The sequence below is a fragment of the Salvelinus sp. IW2-2015 genome, linkage group LG20, assembly GCF_002910315.2.
Source record: "Salvelinus sp. IW2-2015 linkage group LG20, ASM291031v2, whole genome shotgun sequence".
NCBI lineage: Eukaryota > Metazoa > Chordata > Actinopteri > Salmoniformes > Salmonidae > Salvelinus > Salvelinus sp. IW2-2015.
The window spans coordinates 79507156-79529328 of record NC_036860.1 but is presented as its reverse complement, the minus strand read 5'-3'; the positions used below and the strand labels follow the sequence as shown (position 1 = coordinate 79529328).

Below are 22173 nucleotides of genomic sequence, written 5' to 3'. Positions count from 1 at the left end.
GAACACATGCTATACTACTACAGTCATCCAGTGACAGTCTAGAACACATCTACTACTACTACAGTCATCCAGTGACACAGTCTAGAACACATCTACTACTACAGTCATCCAGTGACACAGTCTTGAACAACATCTACTACTACAGTCATCCAGTGACACAGTCTTGAACACATCTACTACTACTACTACAGTCATCCAGTGACAGTCTAGAACACATCTACTACTACTACAGTCATCCAGTGACAGTATAGAACACATCTACTACTACTACTACAGTCATCCATGACAGTCTAGAACACATCTACTACTACTACTACAGTCATCCAGTGACAGTCTAGAACACATCTACACTACTACAGTCATCCAGTGACAGTCTAGAACACACTACTACTACTACAGTCATCCAGTGACACAGTCTAGAACACATCTACTACTACTACAGTCATCCAGTGACACAGTCTAGAACACATCTACTACTACAGTCATCCAGTGACACAGTCTAGAACACATCTACTATACAGTCATCCAGTGACACAGTCTAAAACACATCTACTACAGTCATCCAGTGACACAGTCTAAAACACATCTACTACTACAGTCATCCAGTGACACAGTCTAGAACAATCTACTACTACTACTACTACAGTCATCCAGTGACACAGTTTAGAACACATCTACTACTACAGTCATCCAGTGACACAGTCTAGAAACATCTACTACTACTACAGTCATCCAGTGACAGTTAGAACACATCTACTACTACTACAGTCATCCAGTGACACAGTCTAGAACACATCTACACTACAGTCATCCAGTGACACAGTCTAGAACACATCTACTACTACAGTCATCCAGTGACACAGTCTAGAACACATCTACTACTACAGTCATCCAGTGACACAGTCTAGAACACATATACTACTACAGTCATCCAGTGACACAGTCTAGAACACATATACTACTACAGTCATCCAGTGACACGGTCTAGAACACATCTACTACTACAGTCATCCAGTGACACAGTCTAGAACACATCTACTACTACAGTCATCCAGTGACACAGTCTAAAACACATCTACTACACAGTCATCCAGTGACACAGTCTAGAACACATATACTACTACAGTCATCCAGTGACAGTCTAGACACATCTACTACTACATCATCCAGTGACACAGTCTTGAACACAACTACTACTACTACATTATCCAGTGACAGCTTAGAACACATCTACTACTACAGTCATCCAGTGACACCTCCTAGAACACATCTACTACTACAGTCATCCAGTGACACCCTCAGAACACATCACTACTACAGTCATCCAGTGACACAGTCTAGAACACATCTACTACTACAGTCATCCAGTGACACAGTCTAGAACACATCTACTACTACAGTCATCCGTCTCTCATCTACTACTACTACAGTCATCCAGTGACACAGTTTAGAACACATCTACTACTACTACAGTCATCCAGTGACACAGTTTAGAACACATCTACTACTACAGTCATCCAGTGACACAGTCTAGAACACATCTATACTACTACAGTCATCCAGTGACAGTTTAGAACACATCTACTACTACTACAGTCATCCAGTGACACAGTCTAGAACACATCTACTACTACAGTCATCCAGTGACACAGTCTAAACACATCTACTACTACAGTCATCCAGTGACACAGTCTAGAACACATCTACTACTACAGTCATCCAGTGACACAGTCTAGAACACATATACTACTACAGTCATCCAGTGACACGGTCTAGAACACATCTACTACTACAGTCATCCAGTGACACGGTCTAGAACACATCTACTACTACAGTCATCCAGTGACACAGTCTAGAACACATATACTACTACAGTCATCCAGTGACACAGTCTAGAACACATATACTACTACAGTCATCCAGTGACAGTCTAGAACACATCTACTACTACAGTCATCCAGTGACACCTCCTAGAACACATCTACTACTACAGTCATCCAGTGACACAGTCTAGAACACATCTACTACTACAGTCATCCAGTGACAGTCTAGAACACATCTACTACTACAGTCATCCAGTGACACAGTCTGAACACATCTACTACTACAGTCATCCAGTGACACAGTCTAAAACACATCTACTACTACTACAGTCATCCAGTGACAGTCACTGGATGACTGTAGTAGTAGATGTGTTCTAGACTGTCACTGGATGACTGTAGTAGTATATGTGTTCTAGCCTGTGTCACTGGATGACTGTCGTAGTATATGTGTTCTAGCCTGTGTCACTGGATGACTGTAGTAGTATATGTGTTCTAGACTGTGTCACTGGATGACTGTAGTAGTATATGTGTTCTAGCCTGTGTCACTGGATGACTGTAGTAGTAGTAGATGTGTTTTAGACTGTGTCACTGGATGACTGTAGTAGTAGTAGATGTGTTTTAGACTGTGTCACTGGATGACTGTAGTAGTAGTGTTCTAGACTGTGTCACTGGATGACTGTAGTAGACTGTAGGTTTGGGCGGTATACAGATGTTCATACCGTCATACCCTTCATGTCCCTTTTTTCCAGGGTATACGGTATTACCGGAAGTGCAGACAAGGGCCGCCATTTCAAAATAATGTATATTTTATTTATATTTTTGCGAGCACAAAACAATTTAGGCAACAGAGATGTTGATCCAGGAGGGGATTGAATGTCTCTGCTGTAACCAAGAAGCTTGATCTTGACATCTAGCCCCTTAGCTAGCTAGTTAGCAAACCAAATGCATAGCTTGAGCTCCGAGCTGGATATAATTTATTTGACGCATCTTAGATTTCCTATAGTTATGCTTAACTTATAGTTCTAAGCAATGTTCTTACATTATTTTGAGGGAAATGTGCAAATTTCAGGTCAGCGGAGTGCAAATTTGAACATTGTCAAAATTCTGTGCAACTTCCGGCGTGTGCTTACTGTGAACACGGAGGCTGTACCCAATTTAACTTACAGTTTTAAGTGGCCAAGTAGTCTACTATGGCTATTTCATCATAATGTATGCCTACCAGTGGCCTACCATTAAAAACAATGGAGAGAAAAAGTATCCCATAACATTACGGAAATAGCTGTTCTATCATTCAGTTTACAGTAGCAGCAAATGTGTGGTGTTCAGTGTAGGCATACAGTGGTTCGTCCTTTAAAAGTTGCAGCGTACTGCGGTGCAGCTTGCATGGTGCTGCAGAATTCTATGGCATTTTATTTAAGTGTGAACCACTGGTACCATTAATGCTAGTTAGTGCCAGTTTGACCACCAGAGGGCATCTGAGAAGCATTTGATAGCCTTCAATAGTGGCTGTATAGAGAATTTAAAACCTTTTTTGTAAGAACATAGTATATGGGAATGATATTAAGAAAATTAAATAAGCAACATTTCTGAAAATGGTGTTTCTATTCCAAGAAAAAAAAAAAAAAAAAAATCTGGGTTTCCGTTAGGTTGGAACGGAAAATATGGCGCTGTACAAAGTGACGATCGGGAGTAGGCTACAGTACTGGGCTATTTAGCTAAAGAATCCCCGTGTCGTGCTGGCACGCGAGAGACCGGGGTTCAATTCCCGACGGGGAGGAAGGAGTAGGCTGTCCTTGTAAATAATACTTTTTTCTTAACTGATTCCATATGTGTTATTTCATAGTTGTGATGTCTTCACTATTATTCCACAATGTAGAAAATAGTAAAAATAAAGAAAATGCCTGGAATGAGTAGGTGTCCAAACTTTTGACTAGTACTTTCTTAATTAATATTATGGTGTTTCTATTCCAAGAAAAACGAAAAACCCTCTGGGTTTCCGTCAGGATGGAATGGAAAATACAGCACTGTACAACATGACGGTCTAGAGAACAGTACTGGGTTATTTAGCTAAAGAATCTAGCTAAAGAAGGAGTAGGCTGTTCTTGTAAATAAGAATTTGTTCTTAACTGACTTGCCAAGTCAAATATAAGGCCCAGAAGCTAAGATATGCATATTATTAGTAGATTTGGATAGAAAACACTCTGAAGTATCTAAAACAGTTTGAATGATGTCTGTGAGTATTAACAGAACTCATATGTCAGGCAAAAAACTGAGAAAAAAATCGAACCAGGAAGTGGGAAATCTGAGGTTTGTAGGTTTTCAAGTCTTTGCCTATCCAATATACAGTGGAAATTTGGTCCGATTGCACTTCCTAAGGCAATTCCCACTAGATGTCAACAGTCTTTAGACCCTTGTTTCAGGCTTCTACTGTGAAGGAGGAGAGAATAAGAGCTGATTGAGTAAGAGGTCTGGCAGAATGCCATGAGCTCAGTCAGGCGTGCGCCCGTGAGAGGTAGCTGCGTTCCATTGCATTTCTGAAGACAAAGGAATTCTCCGGTTGAAACATTATTGAAGAGTTATGTTAAAAACATCCTAAAGATTGATTCTATACATCGTTTGACATGTTTCTACGAACTGTAAAGGAATTTTTTTACTTTTCGTCTGGCCTGCGCATCGTGAATTTGGATTTGTGAACTAAATGCTGCGCGAACAAAAAGAAGTATTTGGACATAAATTATGGACTTTATCGAACAAATCAAACATTTGTGGAACTGGGATTCCTGGGAGTGCTTCTGATGAAGATCATCAAAGGTAAGTGAATATTTATAAAGCTATTTCTGACTCTGTTGACTCACAACATGACGGTATCATATGGCGTGTTTTGGTCTCTGAGTGCTGTACTCAGATTATTGCATGGTGTGTTTTTTCCGTAAACTTTTTTGAAATCTGACACAGCGGTTGCATTAAGGAGAAGTTAATCTAAAGTTCCATGCATAACACATGTATTTTCATCAACATTTATGATGAGTATTTCTGTAAATTGATGTGGCTCTGCAAAATCACCGGATGTTTTGGAAGCAAAACATCACTGAACGTAACGCGCCAATGTAAACTGAGATATTTGGATATAAATATGAACTTTATCGAACAAAACATACATGTATTGTGTAACATGAAGTCCTATGAGTGTCATCTGATGAAGATCATCAAAGGTTAGTGATTAATTCTCTCTATTTCTGCTTTTTGTGACTCCTCTCTTTGGCTGGAAAATTGGCTGTGTTTTTCTGTGACTAGGTGCTGACCTAACATAAATCGCATGGTATGCTTTCGTCGTAAACCCTTTTTGAAATCGGACACTGTGGTGGGATTAACAACAAGTTCAGCTTTAAAATGGTGTAAAATACTTGTATGTTTGAGGAATTTTAATTATGAGATTTCTGTTGTTTGAATTTGGCGCCCTGCACTTTCACTGGCTGTTGTCATATCGATCCCGTTAACGGGATCTCAGCCGTAAGAAGTTAACTGACTCGCTTTTCAAAGATGGCTAGAAATGCCCACATTTTGAACTCTTCTAGGAAGCAACCACTCCATTGTTGACTAGAAGTTAGCTATAACTGGGACAATAACTCACTAACAAGCAAGGAATATGAACACACACAGGTGGCTACATGCAGCTCTCGCTTTGATCTCAAAACAAGCGCATCTACTAGTGACCGCTCATGCTGTAAACACAGTCCAGTTCAAAGTGAATGGCAGATCCATATATGGCAATGGCTATTTGCATATAGGCCTACTGCAGCTCTGATTGGTTATGGTGCGTCGGTCTGTGTAGAGTACAGGCCTGATCTAAATATAAAATGGTTCCATAGTAGAATGTTTAAACAAAGACAAAAGGTTAGCATGTTCAATTAATAAATTATAATTATAAATAATGTTTGTCTGTTTTCATTAAGATGCAAAAAGTTTAAGATGACTGTAGTAGACTGTGTGTAGTAGACAGTTTCTGGATGACTGTGTAGTAGACTGAAATGTTGAGGTCACTGGTTTACCAGGAGGGGTGTGGAACACAAACATGGGTCTGAGGTTTGGTGAGAGGCGTGGGATTAACTCATGTGGCATCTTAGACCTCTATCATTATGGTTCCCACATTCACAGCCTCAAGTCTGACTGCCTCGCCAGGCTTTCAGTCCACTTTCAAGAATCAAATAGACTACAAAAGCTGAGTGGACAATGTATGTGGCTGAGCTTTTGCAAAGATGCAGCTTGATGTACAAGACAGATTTTAGATGGTTAACATTCCTATTGCTTTTCCCTCCAAGGGGTTTGCATCATTTCCCCTCAATTTGTTACCATTTAGGCAAAACCTTCCAATTCACAAACCATGTGAGTCAGTCAGTTCCTGGTCACCTCCCAGGTTCACAGTCCACTAGTATCCTCTACTCCACTGCCAGCACTGGCACAGCAAATCAGATAACAGCCCAGCCCCAACCAGCTTGTACAGCTAGATATGACCTCCATATTCCCGCCCCCAGGGACAATGACATCACAGTCCAACAGCCACACAGAGAGCCAGAGTGGAGACCTCATGATCCTCATCAAGTTATTAATAGTCCAATAACACACGTAAAAAAAAAAAAATGGGAGAAGCATGGAAAATGACATTTTACTAATACCACAGAGTGCAATTCAGCACGCAGAAACATTCTACAGAAAGCCAAAGCAGAGTGGTAACCATTTAATGGCAGCATCTGCTAATAGCGTTTTTATTGTCCTTAGTGTGGTATTTGTTTATTAGAGTACAGGTGTTGGTAGTATTTCAGCAGTTTAGATGCAGCCATGTCAGATGACTCTCTGAGAAGGGGTGCACCAAGGGTTAGGCTACTGATTCACCCTGAACAGGAACTTAGATGACCTAAGTTAGCTTATTGCCATGCTCAAATGCACAGAAGCTTTTAACTTCTTATGGCTGGGGGCAGTAGAGTAGCTTGGATGAATAAGGTGCCCAGAGTAAACTGCCTGCTACTCAGTCCCAGAAGCTAAGACATGCATATTATTAGTAGATTTGGATAGAAACTCTGAAGTTTCTAAAACTGTTTGAAATATATCTGTGAGTATAACTCATATGGCAGGCAAAAACCTGAGAAAAATCCAACCCGGAAGTGGGAAATCTGAGGTTTGTAGGTTTGCCTATCCAATATACAGTGTCTATGGGGTCTTATTGCACTTCCTAAGGCATCCACTAGATGTCAACAGTCTTTAGAACCTTGTTTGATGCTTCTACTGTGAAGGATGAGGGAATAAGAGCTGATTGAGTCAGGTGTCTGGCAGAGTGCCACGAGCTCATGAGAGAGAGTTAGCTGCGTTCCATCGCATTTCTACAGACAAAGGAATTCTCCGGTTGAAACATTATTGAAGAGTTATGTTAAAAACATCCTAAAGATTGATTCTATACATCGTTTGACATGTTTCTAAGAAACTGTAATGGAATTGTTTTACTTTTTGTCTGGCCTGCGCGTCATCAATTTGGATTTTGGAACTAAACGCAAACAAAAAGGAGGTATTTGGACAAATTATGGACGTTATCGAACAAAACAAACATTTGTGGAACTGGGATTCCTGGGAGTGCATTCTGATGAAGATCATCGAAGGTAAGTGAATATTTATAAAGCTATTTCTGACTTCTGTTGACTCCACAACATGGCGGGTATCTGTATGGCTTGTTTTGGTCTCTGAGTGCTGTACTCAGATTATTGCATGGTGTGTTTTTTCCGTAAACTTTTTTGAAATCTGACACAGCGGTTGCATTAAGGAGAAGTTTATCTAAAGTTCCATGCATAACACATGTATTTTCATCAACATTTATGATGAGTATTTCTGTAAATTGATGTGGCTCTCTGGAAAATCACCGGATGTTTTGGAGGCAAAACATTACTGAACATAACGCGCCAATGTAAACTGAGATATTTGGATATAAATATGAACTTTATCGAACAAAACAAACATGTATTGTGTAACATGAAGTCCGATGAGTGTCATCTGATGAAGATCAAAGGTTAGTGATTCATTTTCTCTATTTTGGCTTTTTGTGACTCCTCTCTTTGGCTGAAAAAAATGGCTGTTTTTCTTTGACTAGGTACTGACCTAACATAATCAGATGGTGTGCTTTCGTCGTAAAGCCTTTTTGAAAATCGGACACTGTGGTGGGATTAACAATAAGTTTAGCTTTAAAATGGTGTAAAATACTTGTATGTTTGAGGAATTTTAATTATGAGATTTCTGTTTGAATTTGGCGCCCTGCACTTTCACTGGCTGTTGTCAAGTCGATCCCGTTAACGGGATCTCAGCCATAAGAAGTTTACTAGTATTTCAAAATATCCTCCTGGGTGTCAGCAAAGTCTTATATGAACCCTTTGGTTGTCCTTATGTACATACACACACAGAGTTGCTGAGTCAGTGACTGTTTTTATTTTATATTTAACTAGGCAAGTCAGTTAAGAACAAATTCTTATTTACAATGATGACCTACCAAAAGTCCTCCTGCAGGGACGGGGGATTAAAAACAAAAAAATCTAATAAAAATATAGGACAAAACACCCATCACGACCAGAGAGACATAACAACACTACATAAAGACAGATCTAAGACAACAACACAGCAACACATGACAACACAGCATGGCAGCAACACATGAAAACACAGCATGGCAGCAACACAACAACACGGCAGCAGCACATGGCAGCAGCAAAAAAACATGGTACAAACATTATTGGGCACAGACGAAAGCATAAAGGGCAAGAGGGTAGAGACAACAATACATCAGGCGAAGCAGCCACAACTGTCAGTAAGAGTATCCATGATTGAGTCTTTGAATGAAGAGATGGAAATAAAACGGTCCAGTTTGAATGTTTTTTGCAGCTCGTTCCAGTCGCTCGCTGCAGCGTAATTAGATTTGATGTATAAACATGCCCTAAAATCACGCAAAAAACAAACACTCTGTTCAGTTTCAGGGAACAACAAGGAAAGTCAATCACGTCTCCAACATGAACAGAATACCACGGACTAACGCCATCCCACCTGACCAGCGGCAGTCAATAGCAGCATGGCACCTGGGAGACGGAGGTCCACATTCAATTAGACTGCCTTATGAAAGGCTGCTACACCACTCATTACAAGATATCTTGCGGTGGTACATTTCAATGACAACCGAACTGACTTTTGCATGTTGTGAAACGTCATAATCAATGGAAGAGGAACGCATGAGTCAGAGTCAAAGACTTAAGCGGYTGCCAGTCAACCAYTAGGCTWGATGACATCAGAGCTCAACGGAATTCACCTAGCACAACAAAAKGKTGGAGGCAGGCAGCCAAGGCGGGACAGAACAARAGCTGCTCTAATTTCTAGGGTGTATTCCCACTCCYACKSCTRSWSYYRWWCWYWKTYRYTGYTGYWGMYRKAGRMRRWRKASWWMKRCYASKSCCMSYCMCCCMCACMCACASAGAGAGAGAAACCTCCACAACCAGTCTGTCATTACACTTCTCTCGCATGTCTCCATGTCCACACTGACAGAAATGACCATCTTCACCCCCAGAGGAACTTCTGTGATGGTATGACGCTACTTCAAAGATATTCATAAAAATGAGTCAAACACTCCACTTCTCTCTCAGAAGGTTTCTCTTTCACCCACATGCCATGTATGTTTGCTTCTGTAGCTTGAATTATGCCACAGGAGTCATACTCTCTTAAAGTAAGCCTGTCTAGCCTAAGCACCCCTTAACACAACAACTTGATATCAGCACACTGGCATTGTAATATTCACAGTATATTCCGTAAATGCTTACAATAAATCCTTAGTTATTACTTGATTTTTTAATTACTTTATTGTACACTTTTATGCTATTAATGACAGTATTAGTTTTACTGATAATTGTATTATTACTGCAGTGTTGAGGAAGTCCACAAGAAAATATATGTATATTTGTATATGCTGTATCCTGTGAATATGACGAATACATGTTGATTTGAACTTATGTAACAAAAAGGTACCCAACATCAAAACAGAAGAAAACATTTCTAACAGTCTAATTGCCATAGTGATTGGCAGCAGCACCCAAACCCTTCCGTGTTAAGAACGGTGGACACAGACTTGCTAGCTACGTTAGCTAGCTTCTCTCTTTCTTTCTCTCGGAGGAACTGAGCCCTAGGACCATACGTCAGGACTACCGGGCATGATGACTCCTTGCTGTCCCCAGTGTACCTGGCCTTGCTGCTGTCCCAGTTTCAACTGTTCTGCCTGCGGTTATGGAACCCCTACCTGTCCCAGACCTGCTGTTTTCTTAATTATCGGCTATGAAAAGCCAACTATGAAAAGCCAACTGACATTTATTCCTGATTATTATTTGACCATGCTTGTCATTTATGAACATTTTGAACATCTTGGCCATGTTCTGTTATAATCTCCACCTGGCACAGCCAGAAGAGGACTGGCCACCCCTCATAGCCTGGTTCCTCTCTAGGTTTCTTCCTAGGTTTTGGCCTTTCTAGGGAGTTTTTCCTAGCCACCGTGCTTCTACACCTGCATTGCTTGCTGTTTGGGGTTTTAGGCTGGGTTTCTGTACAGCACTTCGAGATATTAGCTGATGTACGAAGGGCTATATAAAATAAACTTGATTGAGCTAGATAGCTAGAATTTTCTACAAGGAATCTGCCTCCCAAAAAAAGCTTCTCCCAAGTGGCTGTGACACCTACTCCCGTTGCCTGCTGCACTGCTGCTTGGATTCCACCTGGCGATCTGTTCACAGTCTGCCCTAGCCTGTCTCCCCCTGTTTTCTATAGGTACCCCCGCCACACTCCCCGCTCTCTTCCGGGCTTTCACTCACCTCCAGCACACATGCACTTACACACAGCAGACTTTGGACTGATCGGAATTTTAGGTAGGCTAATTAACTTCCTCAGAAACACTTCAATTAACTAGGATAGGACTACTATTGATTTATTTTCTCTCAGACTTGTATAGCTTACTGGACTCAGAGAGCTACCCTCTCAAGCTCGTTGGGGCGAGTGACTCTGAACTTACATGGCTAGCCCCAAGTCCTTATATTTCATTCTGCTGCTTTATGCTATTTGCCTCATGACTCCTGCGCACTTTGTTGACTATGAACTTGCTTGTTTACCCAACCGTGGGACAGACTGTTTGTTCCCACACTCGGGACTCTGACTCTATTGGTTACATGGACTCTTGGCATCCCATCCTATCCATCTCTCGTCGGCTTTATATTCATGTTAGCTGATGAAATTGTACAATATGATCTTGTTGCCATCTGATGCACATTCAAATGTCATAAAACATCAACATTGCAGAGCTCTCCCTGTCCTCTGCCATGCCCTGATTGTATTAATGCTGATGATATCTGGAAATGTGCATGTAGACCCTGGCCCATCTACTGTTGCTAGCCCCAATTCTGACTTGTGCACTGATATCTGTTTCACTGATTTCTGCTCTCGTAAAAGCCTGGGTTTTTTGCACATTAACAATAGAAGCTTATTACCTAAAATGTATCAATTAAAAGTGTAGGTTCACAGCTCCAATCCAAATGTGTTGGTCATTACTGAGACGTGGTTAAGAAAGAGTGTTTTGAACACTGAATTTAACCTTTTACAGACAGACAGATCTTCCAAAGGTGGTGGAGTGGCATTTTTTTTTTACCAAGGATCACCTTCAGTGCTCGTTTGTCTCCACCAAGTCTGTCCCTAAACAATTTAATTAGCTGGTTTTAAGCATTAAACTTTCAAATAGCTCCATTGACCGCTGCTGGGTGTTTTTGGCCACCATCAGCACCAACCTGTACCCTACCTGCCCTAAGCTCTCTCCTGGCCCCTTACACTAAGTCTGAATTTGTCCTGCTAGATGACCTTAACTGGAACATGCTTAAACCACCTGACCAACTCCTAAAGCAATGAGACTCGCTACATCTTTCAGATTATTACCAATCCCACAAGGTATGACTCCAAACACCCAGATTTGTATTATTATTATTTTTTTAACTAGGCAAGTCAGTTAAGAACAAATTCTTATTTACAATGATGGCCTAGGAACAGTGCGTTAACTGCCTTGTTCAGGGGCAGAAGGACATATTTTTACCTTGTCAGCTCAGGGATTCGATCTAGCAACCTTTCGGTTACTGGCCCAACGGTCTAACCACTAGCTACCTGCTGCCCCAAAGGCTACTCTCCTTGGTGTTATCCTCACAAATAATTCTGATAGGTATCAGTGTGATGTTTTCTGTAAAGTGTGTGTGTGTCATATTCTTCTGAGTGAGTCTTTGAACTGGGAAAACCTGCTTAACGAGCTGCTTTCATAGGTGCTTGTTTTGTGTCTTTATATGAAGGGTGATCTCACACACTGCTGATGTGGGAGACAGAGACAGGACCAGCCTGTTAAAGAGGGCTGTGGGTTAGAGCACACAACACAAACAGGCAAGGAGAGATTGTGAATTTCTACTGTTCGATAGAAAACAATCAAATGGGGTGAGAAAGAGGAAGCACTCAAGTGGAAATGATGAGTTGCCTATTTCTGCAATAAGCTGTATGAGTCAACACAATGCTATAGTCGWGAAATTCTATTGAATKCCTATTTCTTGCYGATAGATMATTTTAGTTTAAAAACAGACTAGGCTAGCGAGAAAATAGGAAATGWTGACAGAMCCCACAGGGCCAGGTACACACCTGCTGTTTATACATCATACACACATCCTATCCAACAGTCTCCTCAGAGCCAATACTAAACTGGGTTAGTGAGTGAGAGGGACAGTCAGTGCATTATAAATTAACAAAACTGGTGCAGCTCATGTATAAAGTACACATTTTCATTCATTAGCCTCATAGGGGGAAAGTATTAGGCCCAAGGCTATTATGTTCAACACAAAAGTATAGGCTGTAGCCTAGTGATAGACTGCCATAATATAGGTTGTGCATAGTGGGTCCTGTCCCGCTGCCGATTTCCAGGTGTGGCATGGAACTTATAAATAGACCAGTGGGAGACAAGCCTACACCGAGGTTTCCCTTTGAAACAAGGGCAGAACATCAGTTAGCCCAAGATGTACTCTTAAGAAGACTACCGTTACTCCTTAAGGTCCAAGGATCTTGTGTTGTTATTTTCAGGAGGTAGACTGGCTCTGGCAACCCACAACTCCATCTAAACGTGAATCGATTCTCAATTGCGAAACGGTTCTAGAATCATAAAGCCCTTTATTTTTAATGTTACACCAATATCATTTCACTATGTAAAACATACACTTAGTATACAATGTTTTAACAGGCTTTATCACGGTTGCACCTGACAGTATTTTTCAGGGACAACACGTTTCTGGCAGCCATCTTCCGTTACACACAGGTGTTCATAGCATGCTAGATAGCTAATTATCACAGGTGGTCCATCTGTTTCACATAAACATGCGCTGTAACATGGAGATATGGCATTGTGAGAACAGTAACCATAACCCTATAAAAAAGGTCTATAACAATTTATGCTTTCGTCTTTAGAAAATGATTTCCCACTGGTATGAAAGATAAGGTCCGTATGCTTCCAAAACCGTACCGCAAGCGATGCACGTTACGCCTCGATCACACCTACAGTGTACTTGCGCAAAATGGTTTGCAGCATCTGGATGTGTGCAACAAAAGTTTAACATTCACCTTCCGCTAACATTTCTGTCAAGCTGTCTATGCGTACAGTTGGACGYATACCTTTGATAAATCCAACGTATGCCCCACACAGAACGCACTGCTGCAAGGCAAACGCAGTGTTCCATTGGAAATGTATGTACTCCTGGTGTACCAAAATGCAATGACGCTGTCAGTGTGATCAAGGCATTACTGTTCAGACCGAGCGTTGGGGATATCAACAAAACTCCTTCCTCCAATGACTTGTGTAATGTAATGGAACGGAGTCATTCAAGGGCTTAAACACCAGTGTGACATCACACAAAATACATTTTTCTCCAGTCTACACTACACCCACCTATTATCTCTGTACTCACCCACTATAAACGAGTTCTTTGGACCCCACAAAACTATACAGTATATTTACGCAGGATACAGTGCCTAACTACAGGTAATATTTTTTTGTTTTTACAGGCAAAGGGTATAAAATTCATAAGGGTATAGAAATTATACATAACAGCAGATCCTATGCAAACACCACTGGGAAACCAATGTTGTTGGCCTCTTTGTAGCATCCAATCTTGCCAAGCGCAGCATCATATTTAAGTGGATTAAAAGGGGGACAAGCAGCCTAATATTCAACTAAATGTTTTTCATATACCTAAATTCTAGACTACACTCCATACAGATTATGCTCAACATAGCCTGTCAGACTGAAAAAAGCAGCTACTGTAGCTAGTTGTGTTCTGTTGTTGTGTAATGTCATCATGTCACCTAGAGAGTTATANGGGCTTAAACACCAGTGTGACATCACACAAAATACATTTTTCTCCAGTCTACACTACACCCACCTATTATCTCTGTACTCACCCACTATAAACGAGTTCTTTGGACCCCACAAAACTATACAGAACATTTACGCAGGATACATTGCCTAACTACCGGTAATATTTTATTTTATTTCCAGGCAAAGGGTATAAAATTCATAAGGGTATATAAATTATACATAACAGCAGATCCTATGCAAACACCACTGGGAAACCAATGTTCTTGGCCTCTTTGTGGCACCCCATCTTGCCAAGCGCGGCATCATATTTAAGTGGATTAAAGGGGGACAAGCAGCCTAATATTCAACTAAATGTTTTTCATATACCTAAAGTCTAGACCACACTCCATACAGATTATGCTCAACATAGCCTGTCAGACTGAAAAAAGCAGCTACTGTAGCTAGTTGTGTTCTGTTGTTGTGTAATGTCATCATGTCACCTAGAGAGTTATAGATTACATACATCTTAAATGGAAAACAATTCAATGTGTACTGGGAACAGTCTACAATACACAAATAATTAAGTTATCAATCTAATCTACTGATCAGTCGACTGAAGTAGCCTGATTTCCGTGTTCGGCCCTGCTGACAACCGCTGACACTATTGCAGGAGCAAGTTGGCCCCAAAACGCTAGATAGCAAAGTTATTTGGTCCATATTTATTGCATTTTGTTTCATTTCCTTACGTAAATATATACTACTATGTAAGATTTCTGGACCTAGACCAGTGCCTCCGGGCAACTTCTCACGATTTCCTTTGAAACATTTGTTATTCGCCCCGGCTTGCCACGCAAACGTCGCAACTAACGTCTACATTTCGTTCCTCCTCTTTCGTTTTGTTTTGTTTGCTTACGCCAAGTGCGTAAATGAGTATGTGACAAAATACCCGTTTAGGATCACGGATCATCTCACAACTTTACCAACTGGTTATCTAGCTAGCGAAATTCCTTACTAAAAGTTGACTTCAGGGAGCTTTTGCAAATTGAGTTGAGTGAGCTAAACCACAAATATAATAGCTGTCTAGCTAACGTTAGCTTTGWGCACCACCAACCTGCCAACGAAATTTTCCAAGACCGAGCTTTTTCCAGCACTCTGCCCACCGACCACAGCAATTTGCGGTAGGTCCAAGTTACAACTCTGGCCGATGGAACTGAAAGCGTCCTGAAGTTTGTTGATAAGGGGGATCAAATCTTCCATCCCCCGGTTCCCCATGGTTTCGTTGGATCGGCTCCCCTCTGCAACTAACGTTAGCCTACTACGTTAACGTTACTAGTTAGCAAGGTGCTCGGGTTACTCCGAAGTGTTGAATTCCACCTTTCAAGCCGCCCTGTCTTCACTCTGTCAAAGGAAAATATGCTGTTTACAATTGTGTAACTCCCAATTTAGTGGGATTACAACAACGTGTTCTTGTAAACACGAAAAATACTCAAAGTGAACCAAACGAAACGGATAGAAAACTCACAAAACAAAACTTCCACCATCCGGTCAGGCAAGTCGACATCCGACCTAACCGGTGATAAGGCTACCGCCTCCTGTCAATTAAATAATTGGCCAATCTCACTGCTTGTCTCTAATCACTCTCCTTTCATTGGCTAGTTGTTTTCAACGTCAAAGGGGTGTGTTCAYCCCTGGACATTGCTTCAATGGGCAAATTAATACTTGATGATACAATTATTAAATGACAAGACATGCAAGGATAGCTTCTACGAGTTTGCTGTCAATAGTATTGTAATGAAGACATATTTTTGACAACTCAATGCACATATTAGATTACTGTAGTTCCGGTATGTCACGTGCTTGTTGACGTCGTCTGTGTGCAACAACATGGCTGCGTCCCTGGCCAGAGTAGCTGCAACGAGCAGCCTTGAAAAAGGCATGGTTGTCAAGAAAGCCGTTTCMATCGTTGCTCCTCTTGCTCTCCGAATCATCGCCGAATGTCCAGTGACCAAAGCGAGGGCTTGTGATCTCACACTYCCTCACTGTACGGTCAGCACCCCAGTGTTCATGCCTGTTGGTACACAAGGCACGATGAAGGGAATCACTGTGGACCAACTCGATGATCTGGGATGTCAGATTTGTCTTGGCAACACATACCACTTGGGTATGAGGCCGGTAAGTGTAGCCCAATAATGTAAGAAAGGAGCCTAACGTTACTCGTTATAGTCCAATGACCTTACATGTTCTGTTTAAAGGGGAAATCAGAATTTGCTACATCCATTTTTGGATTTATACATTAATGATATGTACCCTTTGATTCTTGAAGAATATAATTTATAAATGCCTCATGAGCTTAGTTCAACTGTCATACCCCCCAAAATATATACAATATAACTTTGTTTTACTCCAATCTTTGTGAACAAAGTTAATGTAAACAAACACAGTATAGCTTCAACATGGTCAAAGCTATAATTCTGATATCATGGATGGTCAGTCCTTGCATCCATAGCTCTGTCTATGAATTTGAGAATGGTTACAACAGTGGTGGAGAGGGTTTTTTGTTATTGTTTCAACTGCTGATTTGCACTTTAAAGGCAAATTTGCTCAGGAAGCCAAAACAGCCAAATACTCCATCTAAACAATTGATTCTCACTTGCGGTCCGGTTCTAGAAACATAAATCCCTCTACTTTCATATCACATCAAAATAATTTCACACTCACTTACTGTAGACTGTTTTAACTGTTTTAACACAGTTGCGGCCAACATAGTTTTTCAGTGACAAAAAGCTGTAAAGCTGTGTATAACCCTATAAAGCTGTGTATAAATGTAACTTTTTATTTTATTATTTATTGCTAATATGAAAGATATAAGGTCCTTATGCTTCCAAAACTGTACCGCAAGCGATGCGTGTTAATGTTCAGACTGAGCTTCAGGGCTCTTAACAAAACTCCCCTGTATAGAAGACGCCTTCGTCCAATWACTCTTATGTGTAATGTAATGGCACTGAGAGTCATTATCAAGGGCTACATTAAGTGGTGCTAGGGCTATTCACATTGTGTATCAAAGATGATTGACCTTGTAGACAGCTCTTTGTTGTCAKTGTCTGGTGTGCTGCAGACAGTGAGGATGGTGTTGTCTGTCTGTCCGATCACAGGGTCCTGAGCTGATTGAGAAAGCAAATGGCCTGCATGGCTTCATGAACTGGAAAAGAAACCTTTTGACTGTGAGTATCAGCTAATGTGTTGACTGCGTAAGTGGGCTAAAAWGAACAAGGKTCTCTTTCAMCCAAATGTCTGCTTTTCAAKATATGTGAGCATCATATGATGCAAAATGCATCATATGGGGARGATTTCTGTATTTTGAAGGTCACATATCTTGAAAACTTGAGTGCTGWCAAGAAAAACATTTTGGGACTACAGTATGTCAATGATGGACTATTGAAACACAAACCAAAAKATMGTTTTTGGTTGGAATTTTMCTTGAATCCCTACCATTTCTACATAGGACAGTGGGGGCTTTCARATGGTGTCTCTTGTTGAACTATCTGAGGTTACTGAGGAGGGGGTCAAGTTCAAATCTCCTTACGATGGGAAGGAGATCCTTCTGAGTCCTGAGCAGTCAATYGCCATACAGAACAGTCTGGGTAAGAAGGACACAATCCAGTATCCACTCCCAATGAATCAGTCTGGAAAGTAAAGCCACTATACTTCAGGTAGTACTCCTGTTCTTAATTTTAATATCGCACCATTTCTGTTTTGTCCAGGGTCAGACATCATGATGCAGTTGGATGACGTGGTCAGCAGTACGGTGACTGGGCCGCGGGTGGAGGAGGCTACGTGGAGATCGATTCGCTGGCTGGACCGCTGCATTGCAGCCAATAAGAATCCAGATAGACAGAACCTGTTTGCCATCATCCAGGGGGGCCTGAACGCAGAGCTGCGCAAAGCCTGTCTAGACGGTAAGATGTTCCCCCCTGTTTCATCTATGTCTATCCTCCCTCAAAGCCATTCAGCACAGCAAATTGCTCTGTCTTCATGCCAATTAGCTAATTAGTTTAACATCTTATTTTGGAAATACAGTGGAAAAGAGCTAATGAAAAATACATTATCTGATGTAAAATTTACTTATTTCCAGAGGATACATTATTTTAATTTTTTTTCTGTTCCTGTGCTTTTTACAGAAATGACAAAACGGGATGTTCCTGGCTTTGCTATCGGTGGGCTGAGCGGAGGTGARGAGAAGGATGATTTCTGGAGGATGGTGACACTCAGCACAGACCACCTGCCTCGGGAGAAGCCTCGCTACCTCATGGGGGTTGGGTATGGCTGCCATCTTCCTTATGTTATAACAGCACATTTCCATGCATAAATGACATAAGTTGCAAATGTTTTGTTGTGCCGTACAGATATTTTTATGTATGTGGTTCATGTGTTTTGCTKTGGGTCACAGTTATGCAGTAGACCTGGTGGTGTGTGTTGCTCTGGGTTGTGACATGTTTGACTGTGTCTTCCCAACACGCACTGCAGTAAGTATTCCATTCTCTTACATATTATGAGTCACCTACTCTCTATTAATTTACTTCAAAATAAGTATTCTTATCACCATTGCAGAGATACCCAATAGCTTCTTTTATAATTTAGTCCATAGCAGTACTACTTTCTTYATAATGATTATGTTGATGATTATGGTTATGATGATAATGAAGTGATCTTCTTCCTTTCATCCCAGAGGTTTGGCTCAGCMCTGGTCCCGTGGGGATCTCTGACGATTACCAAGAAGCAGTTTGCCAAGGATCTACAGGCAATAGACCCAGACTGCCAGTGCCCCACCTGCAGGAGGTAAAGGYATATTAACCCTGGTAYACTGAGGGACAGAATACGGAGGGTTGAAGGAATGGAGTTTGTAGGGGTTAGAGAAACTGGTTTACAAATCTMARTTCTCTTCAATGGAWGTTTTTAGTTGTAGGCTGAATGATTCTGAGGATTGTTTTCTCATGGGGCGGCAGGTAGCCTAGTGGTTAGAGCRTTGGGCCAGTAACCGMAAGGTTGCTAGATYGAATCCCCGAGCTGACAAGGTARAAAKCTGTCGCTCTGCCCCTGAACAAGACCATCATTGTCAATAATATAACTGACTTGCCTAGTTAAATAAAGKTTAAATATATMTATTTTTTAAATACATTATCGGTTTTCTTTTGCTCCCCAATGACTCCAGGCACAGTCGRGCMTATCTGCATGCTCTGTTCAAGAGTGACACCGCAGCCATGCATCACATTACCATCCACAACATCTCCTACCAGGTCTGTGTTTCTACAATGGTTTACTTACTATTTGCCATAGATGAGATAATAACCTTATCCTCTATCTTTGCGTCCAGCTCACTCTGATGCGGTCGATGAGACAGAGCATCATAGATGGTCGCTTCCCAGACTTTGTGAGGACATTCATGAAGAGAATGTTCCCCTCTCCTGAACAGTATCCAGGCTGGGCGGTGGATGCTCTAGGAACAGTCAACATCACATTGAATTAAACTGCTTTACACAGCCTGGGACTTCCTCTGAAATGGCCAATAAGACCTTTTATATGAGAAATCAGATCTCCTTTTTTAAAATTGTTTTGCTTGTTATGAAATCGCTTTTTCTACTTTTATGCTTCACTTGGGTAATTGCTTCTGCCTGTATATTCTGTCAGACTTATTACTGAATGGTTCAATGACRGTGATGTGCCTGAATATTTTACTGTCTTTATGATTGTTACGTTCATGTTTTGTTACAGTACGGGTATTTTTTTTTTGTCATTTATATGCTAAACATTCTGTTGAAAGTTATGAATTTACATTGTACTGCTTTCAACTCCTGTCAGACATACAGTACTTTTGTGACATCCAGTTTTCACTGCAGACCTTTTCAGTGTATGATAATGTAGGAGTGGAGTAGTGTTGTTGAAGTCCAGGAACTGTCTCYTCTGATATATTCAGACACTTTTAGTTGTTACCATGGCTACAGACCAGCGGCCCACCCTCTTTAAATTCCATGCATGACTTCTAACACAGAAATGTGGTCATAAACTAACAATTAGAGAGATTCKGAACATTTCCTAGGGCTTATTATCGACCTTTACCAGCAGGAGGAAGCRAATACATTTCTATAATTGAGTTCTGTTTTGTTGTGCAAGAGATGAGGACACAGGAACCCACATTTGTGTGCTTTTGACTTTGGGCCACTAGAGGGCAAAAATATTCTAAACCTGATGAAAATGCACGTGAGCCAGATTACACCATCTGTTTAGTTGACATGCTGGAGAMGTTTCATAGGAAGGAATGGGAATTATACCCACCCAGTTTGGTTCAAAAGCAGAGAAGTAGAGCATGTATGGTTTAGTCAGATTTGCATGCTGAGGGCAGACAGAGTAGTGGCAAACCAATTCTCAAGGAAGTGGCTTAGGGGATCACAATTTCCTGTGTCTCCGAAGTGCTACTTTCTCAAACAAAAAATGACACCCAATACAATGAGTTCCAGCAGTCAAGACAGTCGGAGGACAGAGAATAATAGGGTGGTCATAATCTGCCATTGAAGCACACCAGGATCAAAGACACATTGGAAAACAATAGGCAATATTTTTTTGTTTGATTGGTTCCTGTTATTCTGTTAGAAATTGAGGTCCTTTCTGTTTCAGTTTTTCATTGTAAGACATCTAATTAAAGCTTTAATAGGCTACATTGCAGTTGTAAAAGCACCTGTTRCCTCTAGTTGAGAGACAAGATCTTTAAATAAAGGCACCCTGTATAGGCTACATAGTTTATACATGGGTTGTAATTGTTAATACCTGTCAGTTATTAGTTTATCATGCTAAACATATAATAATAAACATGTAATAGTAATGAGCAAGTTATTCTTTAATGAATCAACACGGTKGACAATCACATTTTTACCTAAGTCTTTGCGTGTCACTTGAATTAGATTATTTTATGGGATATTGTAGWCCTATTGGATGAATTCTCTAAGAGAACACAAATATGAATTTTCACAAACTCTGCTGCCTCAGTTTGTATGATGGCAATTTGCATATACTCCAGAATGTTATGAAGAGTGATCAGATGAATTGCAATTAATTGAAAAGTCCCTCTTTGCCATGCAAATGAACTGAATCCCCAAAAAACATTTCCACTGCATTTCAGCCCTGCCACAAAAGGACCAGCTCACACCATGCCAGTGATTCTCTCGTTAACACAGGTGTGAGTGTTGACGAGGACAAGGCTGGTGATCACTCTGTCATGCTGGTTGAGTTCGAATAAAAGACTGGAAGCTTCAAAAGGAAGGTGGTGCTTGGAATCATTGTTCTTCCTCTGTCAATCCTGGTTACCTGTAAGGAAACACGTGCCGTCATCATTGCTTTGCACAAAAAARGCCTTCACATGCAAGGATATTGCTGCAAGTAAGATTGCACCTAAATCAACCATTTATCGGATCATCAATAACTTCAAGGAGAGTGGTTCAATTGTTGTGAAGAAGGCTTCAGGGCGCCCAAGAAAGTCCAGCAAGCGCCAGGACCGTCTCCTAAAGTTGATTCATCTGCGGGATCGAGGCACCACCAGTACAGAGCTTGCTCAGGAATGGCAGCTGGCAGGTGTGAGTGCATCTGCATGCACAGTGAGGCAAAGACTTGGAGGATGGCCTGGTGTCAAGAAGGGCAGCAAAGAAGCCACTTTTCTCCAGGAAAAACAACAGGGACAGACTGATATTCTGCAAAAGGTACAGGGATTGGACTGCTGAGGACTGGGGTAAAGTCATTTTCGCTGATGAATCCCCTTTCCGATTGTTTGGGGCATCTGGAAAAAAGCTTGCCCGGAGAAAACGAGGTGAGCGCTAGCATCAGTACTGTGTCATGCCAACAGTAAAGCATCCTGAGACCATTCATGTGTGGGGTTGCTTC

The 22173-nt window shown here is 41.1% G+C and overlaps 2 protein-coding genes across 2 annotated transcripts in view; one reads left to right on the top strand and one right to left on the bottom strand.

Moving 5' to 3' along the window:
• The window catches only part of dnm2a (dynamin 2a), a 42903-nt gene extending 27064 nt beyond the window's left edge, over positions 1-15839 (bottom strand). The window contains 2 exon segments of the mRNA XM_070449704.1: positions 15359-15645; positions 15770-15839. Of these exon segments, the coding sequence (XP_070305805.1) occupies positions 15359-15519 (161 nt within the window). The 5' untranslated portion in view covers positions 15520-15645; positions 15770-15839.
• A 246-nt stretch (positions 15840-16085) lies between these two features.
• On the top strand, positions 16086-20288 carry qtrt1 (queuine tRNA-ribosyltransferase 1). The gene is made up of 9 exons (XM_024010926.2): positions 16086-16419; positions 17400-17468; positions 17750-17888; positions 18009-18203; positions 18426-18564; positions 18695-18770; positions 18974-19083; positions 19457-19541; positions 19619-20288. The coding sequence occupies exons 1-9, from the start codon at positions 16132-16134 to the stop codon at positions 19769-19771; spliced, it is 1254 nt and encodes a 417-aa protein (XP_023866694.1). The 5' UTR covers positions 16086-16131; the 3' UTR covers positions 19772-20288.
• The last annotated feature ends 1885 nt before the right edge of the window (positions 20289-22173 follow it).